The 20,326-nt window shown below is 37.5% G+C and overlaps 1 protein-coding gene across 1 annotated transcript; it reads right to left on the minus strand.

Annotated features, from left to right (window-relative positions):
• Positions 1–349: 349 nt before the first annotated feature.
• ube2d4 (ubiquitin conjugating enzyme E2 D4) lies at positions 350–12,500 on the minus strand. Its single transcript, XM_026269711.1, has 7 exons — positions 12,233–12,500; positions 8,437–8,500; positions 8,202–8,233; positions 6,616–6,693; positions 6,424–6,529; positions 5,733–5,826; positions 350–4,558 (listed from the first exon to the last, which is right to left on the minus strand). Exons 1-7 carry the CDS (start codon positions 12,254–12,256, stop codon positions 4,513–4,515), a joined length of 444 nt encoding a protein of 147 aa, XP_026125496.1. The 5' UTR covers positions 12,257–12,500; the 3' UTR covers positions 350–4,512.
• Between the last annotated feature and the right edge of the window lie 7,826 nt (positions 12,501–20,326).

A 20,326-nucleotide genomic window follows, 5' to 3' on the forward strand; every position in this document is an offset into this window, starting at 1 on the left:
AATTGGTAGTATTTTATGCTTTAAATATTAAGGAGGACAACCATTTTTAACACTGATAATATTGAGAAATGTTTCTTGATCATCAAATATGTGACACTGAAGTAGAGTAATGATACAGACATTTCAGCGTTGCATCACAGGAATAAACAAATACAATACAATTAAAAACTACTTAATTGTGTGTGTGTGTGTGTGTGTGAGAGAGAGAGAGTGAGTGAGAGAGAGAGAGAGAGAGAGATTTGTCCATTACACAATAAAATATAATTAATATGTGAATTCTGTCGGTGCAGTAGATAAAGAGTTAAATCTGAATGTCTGTGCTGTTGCCTGTACAATAAATCCAAGAGAATGTATTAAACAAAAGGAGCTTTATTCACTAAAGTTGACACCTTGGAGGCTAGTCTCAGCTGTACTGAGTCTGAGGAGAGAGCTGGTTCAATGACAAGGGTTTCTAGCACAAACGGTTAGCAGGAGAGGTCTTTATGGCTCTGTGTACGTGTGTATGTGCTACACAAAGTAGTACAGTACCAATCAACAGTAAAAACAAAGCAAACAGTACAGTACAGTTGCAGATACATTGATGGTTAAGGCTAAGGTTTTATTGAGGGTCTTGGGGGAGGTGAGAGAATGGAAAAAAAAATATCCCTGATATCTTGCAAATAGCTGCGGAAAGAAAAGGTGGCAGCCTACCAGAGTGCAAAGCATGCTATACTGCCTTAGCACAATCTCAAACAGGGTTGCAACTCGACCGGCTGCTTCAGACGAAGCAACTCGTAATTCCAGGCTGACTGCATTTGAGCTGATGACTGGAAGACGGCAAATAAATAGCAAATAAATAAATAAATTAAACAAAAACTCTACTTCCAGATGCACAACCAGTGAGCCACATTTAGTAGTGAAATATTTGCTGATACAAAGACAGTATCATCAGTCTTTGAATCAAAGCTAGGAGAAGTTGGCATAAAGTTTTACATTCAGTTCAATTTAAAAGAAAAAAAGGAAGGAAGAAAAAAAATTATATTGTCGTTTGCACACCATCATGTTTTCCAAATCCAACCAATGAGTTTTCTCTGTAAAACAAAAAAGGAGATATTTTCAAGTATGTTCACGCTGCACTTTTCCACACAATTAAAGTTAATGGGGAGCACAGCTGTCAAGCAAAAATAGCAAAGTTTTCCAATAAATATTTACTAGAATTTGAGTTCGGAAGCTTGAAAGTTTATGGTTCCCATCTGCTTTCAATTGAATTGAAAACAGCAGCGTGAACATACTTCAAAATATCTCCTTTTATGGTTTACAGAGAAAAATCATTGGTTGGATTTGGAAAACATGATGGTGTGTAAATGATAACAGAATTTGTCATCAATTCTGTTTGGAAAAGTGAGTAAATGATTGCACAATTCACATTTTGGGGTAAACTATTTCTCTAAAAGCATATCCAAAGCTTAAAATATCAATACCCTTCGGTGAAAGTACACATATATGGTGCTAAATATAATTCTGGCGATATTTAGCCCTTTTCAGGGATTCTTGAGCCGTGGGCTTGTGAAGAGCAGCACCAGGAGGTGAGAGTGAGGAGATGTTCACACTTCTTTCCCGACGGAAAGCATTTGAGAAGTGGCTTCCCAACCCCCCCGAGCTCCAGTTCAGACGAGTGAAGAAAGATTTGTTCATTCTGCTCCGTGTAAACATCTTGATCATCCACCTCTAAATAGGCAGCCACGAGTTAATGAGTGCGTTTACAGAAATTCATTTACAGTAGAAGAACTTGAGTCCAGCACCTGCGCTGGTCATACATCAAACGTACCACCTACTCTGTCAAACGTTAGTAATATTAGCGACTACAGGAACAAGAGTACCTAAAGAGTATTAAGGATTACACTCTTGCAGACAGATTTGTAGAATAGATAAAAGCTTAACAGACGAAAAATATTGCATTCATACGCTATGACGTGCCCATTGTCTGCACATCTGAAAGAGGCATCATCACGTTTTGCAGAAGTGGTGGCATTTGTTTTTGTTTTTTTTTTCCACAAAGTCCCTCCGTTTAGCATTTTTGCTCCCTCTTTTTTTTTCTGCGAGCAAATTGGGTGAAATTTTAAGACGAGTATAAAAATCTGCCTTGATTCCTAAAGTAACTTCACAATACTTATCAAAACAAATACTTACACTTACTTATACTTGCCATATCATGCACATGCGGCTGAAGTGAACTCAATTAAGTGGCCATTCGCATAAGACACGTTTTTGCATTAAAAACAGGTTGACGGAGCTTTCCATGTACACTTTTTGGACAATGTGTTTATCCATTTGTACAGGAAATATGATTAACATGCCCCCAGAGCAATCTGAGTGGTCCACTCTTTTGAAATCAGCACTGCACATCAAACCATAAACAAAACTCTGTCTAATCCAACATTAAAAATACTGCACGAATGCAACATAAGAAATACAGCACGAATGGAGAGCAAGGGCATGTCCTGTGTGAACGGCCAGCTTAAATCTTACTTCTGAAAATGACACAAGGTTAAATAGACAATATGTCAAAAGGAAATATAACTGTAACCAAATAATAATAAAAAAAAACTTTTGTCTAATAAATACAAATAACACTGTGTCCTAATGAGATGCAATGCAACACAAGATAAAAGGTTTGTTTGACATTTTGCTTTTGTCCTAATCAATAGAGATGGTGATAAGCGACAGGCGATTCTATTAATAAAAAAATAAAATAAAATAAAATAAAAATTATATGTATAATTATTATTATTATTTTTTTTTTTTTCAATTTCTGCTACCTTGTGGCTGACACTGATTAGACCGGTCTTTGTTTTGTTCAATATTAAAATTTGGTCCCACTTTATATTAAGTGGCCCTAACTACTATGTACTTACACAAAAAAATAAATACATGTACTTATTGTGTTCAAATTGTATTGTTAATTTGTTTTACTGCTATCGAGGTGGGAAACAGGTAAGGTTAGGGACAGATTTGGTGGTATGGGTAAGTTTAAGGGTGTGTTAAGGTGTGAGGGATGGGTCAACCGTGTAATTATACATGCAATTACAGAAATTAATTACAGATGTAATTACGTGCAGATATTTTTCAAATATAAGTACAATGTAAAAACATGTATGTACACAATAAGTGCATTGTACCAAATTAATAATTTAAATCTAAGTACATAGTAGTTAAGGCCACTTAATATAAAGTGGGTCCTAAAATTGTAATTTGCGTTATCATTTTGGCATGAATTTAACGCCATAATGAAAGCGACAATAGATCATTTACCCTTGAAACAAACAAACACCTTGAAATACAAAAGAACGTTCAAAAAGAAAAAACAAGAGTATTTCACAACAAAATTGTATCGGCCTGATAGATATATTTTAAATATCGTTAAAACTGTTAATCTTGATGAAATTACATATTTGTTGCACAGTGAGAGAGCAGTGAGCTTTCAGAGAGAGCTCCACCCACACACTCTTCTGATTGGCTGTGATTTTGTCACGTCTTTCTTTTCTGTGTCTGAAACCGCCCCCTATACCCACAAAAGTTCACTATTTGTTATGGTGTCCAAAAGCAAAGTGGACATTGTTGAGTTCACTCGTTCAATCCCATGATGCACTGCTATAACTACCGTACAATCGATGTACACTTAACAGCTAGTATACTCAGAGTCCAAATGTGCACACTTGTTTTCATTCATTGGACTATATTAGTGAATTAATGAGGGGATTAGGGAATGAGGTTATAGGGGGCGCTTGACGCTGAAATCTCATTGCATTGCCTCCGGTCAGGACATGGTGTTATGTTTCTTTTTTTTCTTAGTCGCTCAAAGATTATTTATGACCACAATTTGTTTAAAAACCAAATCTAATTTTCTCATTAGGGACACAACCTTTTCCTAATCACATTCATAGTGTTTTATGGGATAACACTGAAACGGCAGGAAGCTGGAAGGCGGAGACTACAGTAAGGTCTTCCTGACACCCGATTGTTTTTACATTCTATCGCAAACTGGTAGAAATGAAAGCGCACTGACAACTATGGTTTCCACAGAGAAGGTGCAATGGTTCAGACACGATCAATCCTGTCTCGCCGCCAATCCACCTTCAGCCCAACGTTCCCTCATTCAGTGATGACAAGAGTAAGAACGGCAACAGTAACACGGAGAAAATCACAACGACAGTAATAAGAGAACTAACAGTAGTACAAGTCTAACTTCCTGGGTTGTGGTACCCCGAGGTTTGTCCGGTTTTACAGTTTCCCTGGAGTTTTCCAGGCTAAGCCGTTGTGATGGCGGATCACATGACAGCGGATTCAGCACATAGCGGCCAACGTGTACCAGCGGCTCTCTCCTCCTCACCTCCGCCTTCTGCTTCTCTTCCAAGGGTCAGGTGTTCAGACGTCCCCTCCCCTCAACATTCACTTCTTTTGACTCCTCTTGTTCAAAGTAAAAACACATTTCTCTGTCCGTTTGATTTTGTAGTGTTTTAGTGGCAGGCACTCTCACATGGCGTACTTTTGCGTCCATTCTCTCGCTAGTCTGTTGTACCTACGAGCAAAAAAAGGTTACAATTTAACAATTTAAGCTACGTTTCTGTTTCATTTAGTTTTATTTATCAGTGCGGGCAGGAATGCTTTACAGAAAGTGGATTTAGTGTGATACTTTATTCACTTTATATGCTTTAAACGTGCAAAACATCCATGTTTCACATCATTAATGAGTGCTTGAATAACATTATTGTGCATATGTTATGTTAAGAAACTATGATATGTTAAGTTTTTGGACTATAAGTCGCACCTGAGTATAAGTCGCATCAGTCCAAAAATACTTCATGAGGAAAAAAACATATATAAGTCGCACCGGACTATAAGTTGCATTCATTTAGAACCAAACAACAAGAGAAAACATTACCGTCTCCAGCCACGAGAGGGCGCTCTATGTTTTCAGTGTAGACTACAGGAGAACCAAGCAGCATAGAGCGCCCTCTCGCGGCTGGAGATGGTAATGTTTTCTGTTCATTTCTCTCGGTTCATGTCAAATAAATTTTGATAAATAAGTCGCACTTGTCTATAAGTCGCAGGACCAGCCAAACTATGAAAATACGGTATTAATTCGGTGTTGCCTGGTGCTTTTTTCAGGATTCTTTGATGAAGTTCAAATGAACTACATTTATTTCAAATAGAAAACTTTTGTAACATTATATGTGTTTTTACTGTCATTTGTGATTAATTTAATGCATCCTTGCTGAATTAAAGTATTAATTTAATAAAAAAAAAAAAAAACTGCTTATCCAAAGCAAAAAATCCCCTACATATTAGATGGCCTGAGGGTGAATAAACTTTGTGCCTTTCTCAGTTTTAAATGCTTCCACACTGCCGACATGTTTGCTTCATTAGCGCACATCTCTGTTTGATCGTGTCACATCATTGTTCGGTACATATTATTCAGTCTTTTCGCTTATTTTTTCTTTTTCGCGATTAAATTTGGTTGCTAAATATTCAGTGCATCCCAAGTCTTTTGTTCTTAACCCAAATGTTACATAAAGCTGTTTTTGTACTGATGGCACACCTATGTTATAATTTTGACGTCCGTCAAATAAAAGCAGAAAACCACCACAAGTGCTTTTCATTTATATGGCAGTTTCTAAAAATAGCCATTTGATCAAAAAAGCTAAATTTACATGAACAATAAAAAATAAATTTAGCATGTAAGGGTCACTCACTTTTCTCTGTCTGCTTTATATGTATGTGCGATCTCAGGTACCAGCGGGTCATCTGGGTTTGGGTCACATAAGAGGGAGCAGATGGACAACAAGACTACAAAAGAAAAGGAGCACATTAAAAACATATAATACCAAAGCATCCTGATCGTCTGAACTGCTGGAACGAGGAGCTTCTCTCTCTGCCCTGTGTTTGTGTGTCATATAACACAAACTGATTCCTGTGGAGAGATCTGAACTATGTCGTTGCTTAGAACAAAGAGTAATCACTGCAGTCTGACAACATCACCAAGACTATACAGTACTCACAGACAAACAGTCCCTCCAACAAGTGCTCAAGCCACATCAGAACATTATAATACCTAAATTATAACCATCATCTGTCGGTTTGAGCATGTACTGAAGGTTCTAAGAAACATTTCTTATTATTATCAATGTTGAAAGCAGTTGTGCTGCTTAATATTTTTGTAGAAACCATGCAAAATTTTATTGAGGATAAATTGATGTGCGCCTATTTGAAACAGACATCTTTCCTAACATGATAAATGCCTTAACTGTCATTTGTGATCAATTTAATGCATCCTTGCATCAATAAACAATACATATACAGCAATCAATTATTATTATTATTATTTTTTTTTTTTTTTTACAAAGTGCTTATTTATCATGCACTGAGACACTGCATGAATCTTACCTTTGGATACAGTAAGTGCGGGTGACCACTGAGATCGCAGGATGTCCAGACAAATACTTCCGTTACTGTTAATATTCGGGTGGTAGATTTTTGTTGTGAATGCGACCTGTCAATCAAAGCAGAGAATATTGATCACAGCATGGCAAGCCGTCACGTACATTTGCATTTGTCTAATCTCGCAAAGCAACTGACCTTTGGTGGTTTAAAGGGGTAGTCTGTTGGGAAATGAATGGTGAGGAAGAAAACCCCTCCTTGATATGGACTGTCATTCTAAAAACCAAGAACACAGCTTTGCTAAAGTATGCATGTAGTGTCTGCAACTATCACAAAACAGCCAATATTTATACTGTATGTATGATAAGGACAGATTAATTAAAAAATATAACATTCTACAAAATGTGTTTACTGTGATTTCATGTGGAGATCCGCCACTCAGAAAATAACAGATGCTAGTGACATATAGCAGTGTTAAAGGTACAGTAACCTGATTATTTCACTAAACTACAAGCAACCTTTCATTAACATGTAAGTGGACCTCTAGCAGAAAATAAAATGCGACAAAGGTATGAAGCGTCCCTTTTAAGGAATTTAAAAACCTTTCTTAAAGGGATAGTACACCCAAAAATGAAAATTACCCCATGATTTACTCAAGCCACCCTAGGTGTACATAGAGTTATATATAAAAAATGGCTCTTCCAAGCTTTATAATAGCAGTGAATGGATGTCAACATTTTTAAGCCCAAAACATTGCATCTATCCATCATAAAAAGTGCTTGACACTTTTCACCCCAGGGGTTAATAAAGACCTTTTTTAAGGGAATCGATGCATTTTTTTTTAACCATATTTATCACTTTATAAACTGTAATCTCTAGCTCCCGCTAACAGTCGTGCTCGCGTTCATGAGAGAGTGGCGTTTCAGAGGAAGACCAATGATGTAGTCGTATCGTAAGCTCTGTTGAGAAGTGAAGAAACCAGGAAGCACAGAGGAGAGTAGCAGTAGTATTTATTTATTTAATGTCCTGTCAGCATCTTAGGCTATTTTCATGGCAAAAAATAAAAAATAAAACCAGCAAACAAACAAACACAAGTTAGCAGAGAGAGCAAAACAAAACCATTGGTCATGAATTAGAAGTACAAAACGAGGATTTGGAAAGAAAAATGTCGGAGGATTTCGATATAAACCAAGAGAAGAATTGGCTGTAAACAAAACTTGGCGCTCGCGAGACTAGCGTATTTTCACTGGAGCTTACACTACACCTCTAATGAACATGTGTATGACAGTTAGCAGGAGCTAGATATTACAGTTTATAAAGTTTTAAATTTGGCTATTTTTCTTACACAAACACATCACATCAGAAGCCGGAGCCGTATGGAGCACTTTTTATGATGGATGGATGCACTTTTTTGGGCTTCAAAATCTCAACACCCATTGACTGCCTTTATAAAGCTTGGCAGAACCAGGACATTTTTATTAATATAACTCCGACTGTATTCGTCTGAAAGAAGAAAGTTATATAAATCTACAATGGCTTGAGAGTGAGAAAATAATGGGAACATTTTCATTTTTTTTGTGAACTATCCCTATTACCACACATTTCTTACTAATGAATTTACACGATTTCCCCATGAGATTTTAAAATGTTGTATTAATCTTTAGTGCATTGATTTATTTATTTTTATTCCATCATTTATATATTTTTGTTCAATTCCCTCATATCTCATGACTGTGGGAACCCTGTAATTTGAAAAGAATAAGACAGAAAAAACAGCTGCTTACCGGCCCCATTATTGTTGCCTGCCAGTGAAACACTGAAAAACATGATTGATGATATAAAATCAACCGGCAGTATTGAAGCAGAGCAAGAACTGATCCAATGTGTGCTGAGAATGGTTGTTAGAGTTGAATAACTGCTAGGGTGAACACATGCGAATATCTCTATATTTAACCAGTAATCTGACAAAAATGTACCAACAGTAACTTTTTATAACTCTCTGGTTCCTCGTATACTCACAGTCCTCTCCGACTGGACCTGCTGAACACTGAGCTGGTGGATCTCTCTGTAGGTCTGTCAGCTCCTGAGGGAAACAACATGGCCAGGTCATGGAAAACTGCTTTTTTGTGCAATAACCTTGATTATTTGTGTATTAAGTGTACTTCAGTGAAAACTGATAAAAGACACAAGTAACACATAGGATTCTGGGTCTGATCAAAATGTTATCAGCACCAGGATACTTCATTTACTCAAAATGCTTTCTAAAAACAGATTTTGGCTCATGTTAGTGTAACGTGGTTGCCAACACATATTCCTAATGCTCTGGCTCTGAGGTTTGTTTCCATATTGAGATTCAGAAGCACTGCCAGCACAACCAGCGCTACCGCAGTCGTCTCATAGCGCCTCACAAACGGCTCTGAGAGTGAAGTATGGCTGTACACACAAAGGCTGCCACTCGAAATACCAGGGTGTACAGAAATATCAGCTGTGGAAGACAGGCCTCTTTTACAAGATAATCTCTTACGTTCTTCAAAATTTGAAAATGTATCTGTGTGATTTTCCAAATGAAAAAAAAAAAATGTATATATGTATATATTACACACACACACATATGTGTATTTTTTAATGTAATTTATTATTTAACATCCAATATGCAGATTTTATGCTGAAGAAACATTTCATATTAGTTCATATTCTTTTAATATTTTGGGGTGCAAACTGGGTTACTTTTTGTTTTGAAGCATTTATTTTCATTACTAATAATTATAAACAATTATAAAATTACATTATAAATGTCTTCATTGTCACTTTTGGTCAATTTATTGCATCCTCGCAGAATGAATTGGTAGATATACATTATATTTGAAACTGCACTAACTTATTTTAATTTAATTTAAGGGTAAAATTGGGGGTTAAATTATGTTAATGATATGTTTCATGAGTTTCACTGATGTGTATTTTTATAAATGCTTTAATAAATTCAAATTTGTTCAGGCATTTGAACAAGTTTCTGTCTTACAGCGGTCTCTCAACAACTGCTGCTACAATGTTCATCTGAATTATAGAAACCTTATCTCTACTTCTTTTTGTACAAGCTCTGGACAATATTTACATCACAGTCGCACACCAACTTCTTTCCTGTACACAGTGTGGCTCAGTATTTGGCATCGGGTGCATTTCTGTAACTGTTCTGAATCAATCACCTGAAATATCTCATCTCTCTTTCTCAAGGCCATGTCACCTCTGTAATTCACCTCTTGAGCAGCTGTTTGTATTGCTAGAAGTTGCTCTCTGACTCACAGCGTCTGAAAACACCTCTCTAAAGATAGATGCAGAGCGGTCAGCTGTTCACAGACAGCACTTTCAATAACTTTAACTCTCAACACACTAAAAAAAACACAATAAATGGCTTTAACGAACCACCCCTCAAACTATCTGCCCAAAAAAAACTATATGCTGAATTTAGGGACAGGCATACTATATATCTTATATATATATCATGATTCAAACATGCTATTACATTATGCTTACATGCTTAAATACACATAAACAGTAGGGATGCACGATAATATCGGCACAATATCGGTATCGGCCGATAAAAGCTTAAAATGACCATTATCGGTATCGGCCGATATGAATATTTCTGCCGATGAGCCAAACCGATATTCTCCAAGTGAAATAATTGACCTGTTTTTCAGATGTGAATGTCTGTCTACATTTGTAAAATAATAAATTTATGGTAGAATCAGTACAGAAGAGATACATGGATTTCTCTTCAGTAAAATTAAAGTTTAAATATATCAGTATATATTTGTATATATATCGATATCGGTATCAACATCGGCCAAAATTATTTTGAAAATATCGGCATATCGAATATCGGCAAAAATCCAATATCGTGCATCCCTAATAAACAGGTTTTCATTTCTGATATCGTAAACATGATCGTTGCACAAGACTGATCTTTATAAAACACGCTCTGGCAGGAGCAGCACAACACACACCAAATACTGTGTTACATCTGTGCTTCTTTTAAAGGGGCGGAGCTTTTACGGTCTATTGTTGATCTGTTGTTGAGGCTTTGCTGATGTAACATTCGGCACAAGTTAAACGTCTATCTAACATTAGTCATCCATGGGTCTGTATGCATTTTTATACAATATCTTAAAATGTGCATCCAATATTTTTTATGAATAGATGAACATGTGCATTATTTCACAGAACTTCTCAGACCTTAAAGGGACAGAAACGGAAATTGTAGAAATCACACTGCGAAGTATCCTAATATACTAAACAGTTGCGCTGCGAAAGGATTCCAAGTACAAGTCCATGTATCTGCCCACGTTAAAATTACAGCCAATCAGAAGAGTGTGTGGGCGGGGCTCTCCAAGAGCATAATCAATTTATTAAAATTCAATGATTTTAACATTATTCTAAATACATACTCACTGACCCATGCAAACCTTGTTACGAAATATACTTGTTTGAGCATTCTTGTTTCCTTTAAGGTTTTTTTTTTCATGATCTTAGGTGAATTATCGGTTTTCGTGTTTATTATAGCAATTAAGTCACACAAAAATTATACTCAAAGGACATTAATATTGTACAAAATGCAAGTACTTGTCTTGAGATAATCTTTAACATAAGCTGTTTATTCAGAGTCTGAAGATATACCACCGCTTTTGTGTCACATTTATGCCATTATTTCGTCTGCTGAACACAAAAGATGTTTCAAAGAATATGAGTAATCAAGAAGTTAATGTACTCCACTGACTTCCACAGTATGACCAAAAAAAAAAAAAACTTAAAAAACACAATGGAAGTCAAGGAGGACTATAAAAGATTTGTATACACGCATTCTTCAAAATATATAATGTGTTCAGCAGAAGAAAGAACTTCATACAGGTTTGAACATCCTGAGGATCAGTACATGATGATAATTTTAATTTAGGATGAACTGTCTTTAAATTATGGACTGTTCCTTTACATAAAAAAAATCTGAATATAGCGCGCAAGTCAAAATTATTATTATTTTTTTTCATTCAAAGGTCATTAAAAAGTTTTTTTTTTCCGATTTCTACTCATTTAAAAAAAAAAAAAAACCTTAAGGGTGATTAAAGAATGACAGAACTGGAATCGTTTTTATAAAACACTCAAAAATACGGAATGCCTGAAAGAGATACACAGACTCGAAGTGATTCTTTTTCTGATTAAAGTCGCTGGTTATGCGGACAGGGTGGTGAATCTGTTAAAAATACCCTCCGCTGTCCTAGTGCCCTATTTGCCGAGCCATATATGGACACACTGACACCGCGGTTCAGCGCTTGGCAGCTCGAGAGCAGTTGTCGCCATCACGCATGCGCACCAGCGGCGCTTCGCTCATTCATGATGACCGACAACAGAAAAGATACAATTTAACAATGTTTCCAGCGCCCACGCACCTTCTTACCACAGATATGTCACAACAGCACCTGTCAACCCCCAAATCATGCGTTATTAGCACACAGACCCTTACGCTGCAACATTGCATAACGACAATAGCAGTTGTCTATCACATATATCGCGCTAAACAAACACTCACAATTATCCGCCTGTCTCTAAGTGACTGTTTATAACAGCATGTGTGTGAATCTGTAATGATAAGAAAGACACCGTGCGTCTCTCCACTGCATGCATCCACCATTGATCCGTCTTTGTCTTGACCAGATAGGGACAAAATGAGAAAAGTGCGACTGCTTTACATCACAACAACATTAGAAGATGACGAGCAGGAGGCTGAGAGGCTATGGGATCCACACAATGCACACAGACTCACCTTCTGGATTCTTTTCAACGCCATTTGCTCGTTGTGTTACAGCACTGTGTGATCTAGTTCAGAGACTGTTGGCCTGTACAGTTTGGATGAGGACGCTGCCGTTTTTCTCCTCAGTGTCACACGCTACGTTTGTAATAACACCGAAGCACAGATTTGGACATTCACACCGCTGTTTGAACGGCAGTCGCCGATTTGAGGAATTCTTACCCCCTCTAACCTCACTGACAGTTTTTAGTGCTGTACTAGACAGCAGGAAGCTGATCTCGCGATACAACGCAAAGGATTTCAGATAATATCGCGATACTAGAGCTTGAGGTGCAAGGTAATGCTGGGAAATGTAGTTCTGTGAGTGTAGTGTGTAAGTTTAGTAGTAAGGGTAAGTTAGTTTTAATAATCGAAGATGAAAATGAATTGACTTAATTTAAATATTAAATATTTTTTCTTAAAGAATATGTTTGATATATTTTTTGTTAAATTAATTTTATATATCAGACTCATTCAAAACTTAATAGTGTAGAATCTGTAAACAAAAATAAAAAAAGCCCGACAGACAGTCTCTTAAATTAATTTAACATATGTTTGTGAAAGAAAAAAAGAAAGAAAGAAATTATTCTAATTAAATTTTTTGCTACAATAAAAAAATTAAAAGAACACTGCCAGTGCCCACCCCAGTGCTGACTTTCATCATGGTCTTCAGGGTTTGGCCCTCAGATTATCCTCTGTCACTGTTTGGTTTATTCTCTGGCCGGGCTCTTGGCTGGAATCCAGTGGCACTGGTGGTACATTTCTGGATGGGCTCACTGAACACCTTAAAGGTGAGATGTTGTGGCAGTTCTGTGTCCCAAATAATGCACGCCCTCCTGATGCCATCTTGTCCTCAGGCCATGTGGTGGGAGATGTAATCTGGCACTTTGCCTGGGGGCACCTGGTGGGCTTGCTTTATTTCCATGGCCAGTTCACCTTGCCATCTTGTAGTGGTCTCATACTTTTCTAAACATTGCCCCACCCAGGTGTGAGCGGTCAGTCAGTTCAGTTTTTGGTGCCTGGCTATGGCAGATCATGATTAACTGTTTATGGCTGTTGGCTTAATATCTTAATATCATTAAAAATGTAAAGTTAACTCTATATTTTTCGTCTGCTTCCCTCGGTCCCCTTCCCCTCCCACCCCTGGAGCAGGAAAATGTTGCCCTGGATTTTGTCACCATCTGTCTCCATCCAGTGGTAATACTGGGATTCTGATTAGATTAAAGCCTCCACCAGTCTGTCTTTAGGATTCTATTCACAGATCAACGGCCAACAAGAGCATGTGAATCAGAGGGGTGCTGTGTTTTTGTTTTCATTCTTTTGCTTATGCTTCACGGTCAGCAATCCCGTTCATTATCTCTCAGCTGTTTCTGCTCTACTCTTGATTTCTGCTGATAAAACACAGCTGATGACCAATGATTCTGCGCACTTAATTTATGTTAACATGCATATTGATTGTCTTGTGTTTATATTATTGAAACACTGGGTATTTTAACAGTAATGTAATGGCCATCCGCTTCCATTGTAAGTGCCTGCCAGTAACCCATATTTTTGCTGAAATGGGGGAATGATTGGAAATAGTTTTGGTGATCGAGGTCATGCTTAGGGGGCAGAGACGGGGCCAGGATCTGTTCTTCATCTGTGTGGAAGCCAATATCAAATTCTACCAGTAACACAGAGCAAGTAAACAGAGAAATGTCAGCATTTTGTTCACACATCTTCTACTCTCTGATATTGCCTGTATCTTGTGGCTGTTTTGCAGTTGTCGTTGTGAACATCACTAGTGCTTACTGATCCTCCTGGAGAGGGAGAGACAGCTTTTCTAGTTTCCATGATGCCGTGTCAAACTAATTGTGATGTCCATGCCACACTAACTGTAACTTAAAAAAACACACACTAGATGTTCATGTGAGTGGATCACCCACCATGTAATTGAACCACATTGTGGTCATATATGCATTACATTAACCGGTTTGTGATAGATTACCAAGGAGTGTATGTCCTGTGAGAGAAGTTAGGGAATACACTCATTTATCAATAAAACCTCATCAAAATATCATTGATTCAAAATGTTTAGCATCTTTATTATTACTGAAAGATGGATAGTTCATGTCACCTTATGGATGTTTGAAATGGAAGTGGAGGAAAGTGACCTGGGGCCTGTACCATGAAGCTGGATTAGGTGGCTAGCCAGCTATGTTTCAGATTAGTTTCCGCCAACCCTGGGTTTTAGGTACTATGAAAGTAGCTCGGCTTTAATCGGTGTTCGTTGCCATTGTATCTTACGCTGCACGGCTAACCTGCTCCGGGGCAGGCTATGTTCTGGATTCAAGATCTCAAACTGAAGGTGGACCAATCAGATGCGAGAGAAGTGACACATGTCTGACACAAAGTCAATCCAGTTTATCTTGCTCCAAATTAAAGGTCACTTATGCTTAAAAAAAAATAAATAAAAAGAAGTCTGGCTTTAATGATAATAACTGAGTCATTTTATGATTTATATAATTATTGTGATTCATATTATTATTTATCTCGTACACACAAGCGATTTTAGTTTAACAGTTATTATAAATTATTTTAAATAAATATTAATGTATACAGATCATGTAATATAAATAAGCTGTAGTTTCAAAAGATTGAACTGTTTTAAAAATTAAAAATTCTCTATATAGTCTCTATCACTATATATTTTCAAATGTATAAACTAAGTTAACAAGTTCCACTTGTGACTACACTGATGGAGCAAGATCATTTATTTTATTAGTCCTCCTTCATTTTTCATATGACATTTAAATTTGTCATATTCTTCAATCTCTTAACCTTTAGCAAAACCTTTAACCTTTAGTTTTGAATCTCGCTGGGTCTCTCACGAGAAGTAAATCCAACTTGCTTTGTATTCCAAGGCTCGTGATTGGCTGTTCGCCAGTGATGTCACACATTCATGTGCACGCGCTCCACAAACTCAGCATCAAAGCCTGAATTGACAAAGAAAGTTGATGAACAGCATCATGGTACCAACGAAGCCGGATTGGAGAGGTTTGGTTTTGTCAACTCAAAACTAATCCTGTAACTCTGAATTTGTGCAGCTACCATCATGGTACAGGACCCTGGTTTATGTGCAAAAATAAATAAATTGTCTGTTGAGTGTTTATGGTAGTCTACCTTTGCATAGCTATTCTTATGCTAGTTGTATTCAAAGCTTTTAAACTTAAACACAGTCAAAGCATGGGTTAACCACTGATCAATAATATTGTATTCTCTATTATAGATCAGTGGTTATAACTTTTACAAAACAAAAGTTTTCTAGAAAGTGTAACCTACTGAATGAAATGTACAAATAATGAAATAACATTAAACATGAAGAGTCCTCCTCTTTGGTTTGGTAAATTAGATCAATTAACTCGTATCTGTTAACTTAAGTTTGAAACTAAATTATAAAACTAACCTGAGATCAATTACAACCATTAGCCACTACTACTTGACCTAATTTGAATATGACAAGGCATCAACCAATCATTTTATCACATTGTGACATCATAGGCCACGCTCACCAGCATACTAGCACATTTGTGTTTCCGTGTGAAATTCAGAAGGCTTCAGTATAATGAAATAACAGATTATTTGACAGTTTATTTTGTTCAGAGCATTTGACTGAATATTGATTTGTAAACGAAGTAAAGTGTAATGGAGAGTTCACATAAAGAAACATTTGTTGAAAGCAAACCATAAGAAATGTTAAACAATTTCATAATGCTTTGTCTGTAAATGGCTTTGTATGTATAATGTTTTTTTTTTTTTTAAACACTGATTCATTGGGTGTTGGAATCTATAGAAGTCATATTTATATTTATATACTGGACGATACTTTTCCTGTCAAATGACGTTAGACAATCATTTTAGCTGCCTTTTACAGGAGCCACCCCTTGAAGGGGTGTGTATAGGAGATCACTGGAGACATGATGGTGAGTTTTGGAGATCTCTGGAGACTCATTAGTGAGTATTTGAGATCTCTGGAGACTCAGAGGTGAGTACAGGAGATCACTGGAGACGTGATGGTGAGTATAGGAGATCACTGGAGACATGATGGTGAGTTTTGGAGATCTCTGGAGACTCAGAGGTGAGTATAGGAGAACACTGGAGATGTGATGGTTATTATAGGAGATCACTTGAGACTCAGAGGTGAGTATTTGAGATCTCTGGAGACTCAGAGGTGAGTACAGGAGATCACTGGAGATGTGATGGTTATTATAGGAGATCACTTGAGACTCAGAGGTGAGTATAGGAGATCACTGGAATCATGATGGTGAGTATTTGAGATCTCTGGAGACTCATTAGTGATTATTTGAGTTCTCTGTAGGGCTGTTCGATTCCACAGTTTTTGGTTCGATTCTTCACTGTTGTTTTCGAATCAAATTTTTTTTTTTTTTTTTTTTTTTTTTTTTTAAGATTAAAAGGAACCTAATCTCACCGTGATGACTGCAGGATAGGTCGTATAATGTATCTTTGCTATAATATGAAGCTGAAAAAAAAAATGACAATACGGAAATTTTCGTTTTTTCAGCTTTGCCCATGAAATTAGTCATAGCCCAGCTCAGCAGGGACATGCGTTTATCGCATGAATTAAATAAGACATGAAGTGTTTAAAGAAATGTGCACAGTTCAGTTGAATGATGAAGTTTACTTTGTATACTTTGCACAATATTAACAAACTGTACACTGAAACAAAATAACCAGAACATTAATGACTGATCGAGCTCTGTCAATCAGATGCGCTCTCGGCCACTGATCTATTCTCATGACATATTATTTATAATTATCATTGGCTGATTGAAATGTTTTAAAAAATCCATATATTTTAGATGGTAATAAGATCAAGACCCTCAGTGACATCATGAACTATTCTGTCATGCAGCGATCAAAATTGCTGACAAGCCAGTTCCACCATATAATATATATATATATATATATATATATATATATATATATATATATATATATATATATATATCATTTTCTTTCTGTTTATTTTCGTGATATTAAATGTGTGCAGCCTTTGTTGGATGTAGCCTTCAGTTTGAGAGACTCCCATAGACAAGCTTTGTTGAACTGAAAAAGACTCTGAATGAGGAGTCGATTCCCCTTGATGGAATCAACTGTTGAATCCCAACACCTCGGAATTGAGGAATGGATTCTTTTTGGAATCGATTCCCAGCCCTAGATCTCTGGAGACTCAGAGGTTAGTATAGGAGATCACTGGAGAATCAGAGGTGAGTATAGGAGATCACTGGAGACGTGATGGTGAGTATAGGAGATCACTGGAGACTCAGAGGTGAGTATAGGAGATCACTGGAGACGTGATGGTGAGTATAGGAGATCACTGGAGACTCAGAGGTGAGTATAGGAGATCACTGGAGACTCAGAGGTGAGTATAGGAGATCACTGGAGACGTGATGGTGAGTATAGGAGATCACTGGAGACTCAGAGGTGAGTATAGGAGATCACTGGAGACTCAGAGGTGAGTAAAGGAGATCACTGGAATCATGATGGTGAGTATTTGAGATCTCTGGAGACTCATTAGTGATTATTTGAGTTCTCTGTAGGGCTGTTCGATTCCACAATTTTTGGTTCGATTCTTCACTGTTGTTTTCGAATTGAATTTTTATTTATTTATTTTTTTTAAGATTAAAAGGAACCTAATCTCACCGTGATGACTGCAGGATAGGTCGTATAATGTATCTTTGCTATAATATGAAGCTGAAAAAAAAAATGACAATACGGAAATTTTAGTTTTTTCAGCTTTGCCCATGAAATTAGTCATAGCCCAGCTCAGCAGGGACATGCGTTTATCGCATGAATTAAATAAGACACGAAGTGTTTAAAGAAATGTGCACAGTTCAGTTGAATGGAGACGTGATGGTGAGTATAGGAGATCACTGGAGACTCAGAGGTGAGTATAGGAGATCACTGGAGACTCAGAGGTGAGTATAGGAGATCTCTGGAGACTCAGAGGTGAGTATAGGAGATCTCTGGAGACTCAGAGGTGAGTATAGGAGATCACTGGAGACTCAGAGGTGAGTATAGGAGATCACTGGAGACGTGATGGTGAGTATAGGAGGCACGTCCTGATTTTGCCAAGTTCGATGTGTTCCTAGGTCAACATATTTTGTTGACCCTGGAACAACATTTTACTCCAAAAATATATTCTTAACCATATCCATACACCTAAACCTAACCTTAACCATGAGTAATCCCTAAAATCAGAGGAAATGATAGATGAATGACACTGATGTACAAGCACCAAACACTGATTTTAAGCATAAACTACACAAAATCTATAAACTGGTTCTTCAAATCTGATTGGTTAATCACAATGTTGTTCCAGGGTCAACAACGATGTTGTCCCAGGAACATGTCTCACTTGGTAAAATCAGGTTAGGCAGTATAGGAGATCACTGGAGACTCAGAGGTGAGTATAGGAGATCACTGGAGACTCAGAGGTGAGTATAGGAGATCACTGGAGACTCAGAGGTGAGTATAGGAGATCTCTGGAGACTCAGAGGTGAGTATAGGAGATCTCTGGAGACTCAGAGGTGAGTATAGGAGATCACTGGAGACGTGATGGTGAGTATAGGAGATCACTGGAGACGTGATGGTGAGTATAGGAGATCACTGGAGACTCAGAGGTGAGTATAGGAGATCACTGGAGACTCAGAGGTGAGTATAGGAGATCACTGGAGACTCAGAGGTGAGTATAGGAGATCACTGGAGACGTGATGGTGAGTATAGGAGATCACTGGAGACTCAGAGGTGAGTATAGGAGATCACTGGAGACTCAGAGGTGAGTATAGGAGAACACTGGAGACGTGATGGTGAGTATAGGAGATCACTGGAGACTCAGAGGTGAGTATAGGAGATCACTGGAGACTCAGAGGTGAGTATAGGAGAACACTGGAGACGTGATGGTGAGTATAGGAGATCACTGGAGACTCAGAGGTGAGTATAGGAGATCACTGGAGACTCAGAGGTGAGTATAGGAAATCACTGGAGACGTGATGGTGAGTATAGGAGATCACTGGAGACTCAGCAGTTAGTATAGGAGATTACTGGAAAATTGATGGTGAGTATCAGACCTGTAATATAACTGCATATTTACCAAGAATGCACGTTGAACATATTTAGCTAGCTTGATAGAGAAGGATTACTCAAATCAGAAAGAATGGCAAGGCTATGATGACGGCAATGGACATGAGCGGGAGGTATGGTATTTATTTTTTTCCTTCTAGATATAGATTTTTTAGCTGAAAGCATGATATAACAAGAACTACAACACATATTCACACGCATTCACTCTCTCAATAATGCATTCAAACTAATTTAGCCTAAAACAGAGCTAATTCATCTGTATCTGATTTCGAATGAACAGAAATCTGTAAGAAAAGCATCGATCCGTAAGTAAAATAACTGAAGAAAACATAGCCTGCTGTTATTTTCATCTCAAACTAAATTTTCACTGCAAAAAGCAGCAATTTTACCTTTTAATACCGACAACCATGTCATGAGTTAGGAAAAAAGTTAGCACACCAGTGTTCCGATAAACCACTTTAAAACTCTCCTGTTATTTTATTTATTTAATTTTCTAATATACGTCATGAACAGAACTGTGCTATTTTAAACATAATGATATACTTAAGACATGGAGCAAAGGCAGGCAGTGTCTCTGATCAGTGGAGCAAGGAGTGGATCGAGGAGTGGGAAACGGTGAAACCAGAGCGGAGCTGGAGTGGAGTGATTATTAAATGCTCGGGGCATGGAGGGGAAATTGTTGACACTCCACTCCACTAACATACTCTGCTGGAGACTCAGATATGAGTGTATGAGATCGCTGGACGCTCAGCAGTGAGTACAGGAGACCATTAAAGATGTGATGGTGATTGAAGGAGATCGCTGGAGACTCAGCAGTGAGTATAGGAGAACACTAAAGATGTGATGGTGATCGCTGGAGAAGTGATGGTGAGTATAGGAGATCACTGGAGACTCAGAAGTGAGTATAGGAGATCGCTAGAGACTCAG

The sequence above is a fragment of the Carassius auratus genome, chromosome 8 (genome assembly GCF_003368295.1).
Source record: "Carassius auratus strain Wakin chromosome 8, ASM336829v1, whole genome shotgun sequence".
In the NCBI taxonomy this organism is placed as follows: Eukaryota; Metazoa; Chordata; class Actinopteri; order Cypriniformes; family Cyprinidae; genus Carassius; species Carassius auratus.

Bases quoted from the DNA above. Each gene is read 5' to 3' on its own strand.
- ube2d4 (XM_026269711.1), bottom strand. From the start codon at position 12,256: ATGGCGTTGAAAAGAATCCAGAAG. The intron at 6,694-8,201 runs GTAAGCAGCTGT...CTTGGTTTTTAG, and splicing joins AGGCAACAATAATGGGGCCG to AATGACAGTCCATATCAAGG. The intron at 6,530-6,615 runs GTCAGTTGCTTT...TTTGATTGACAG, and splicing joins ACCCCTTTAAACCACCAAAG to GTCGCATTCACAACAAAAAT.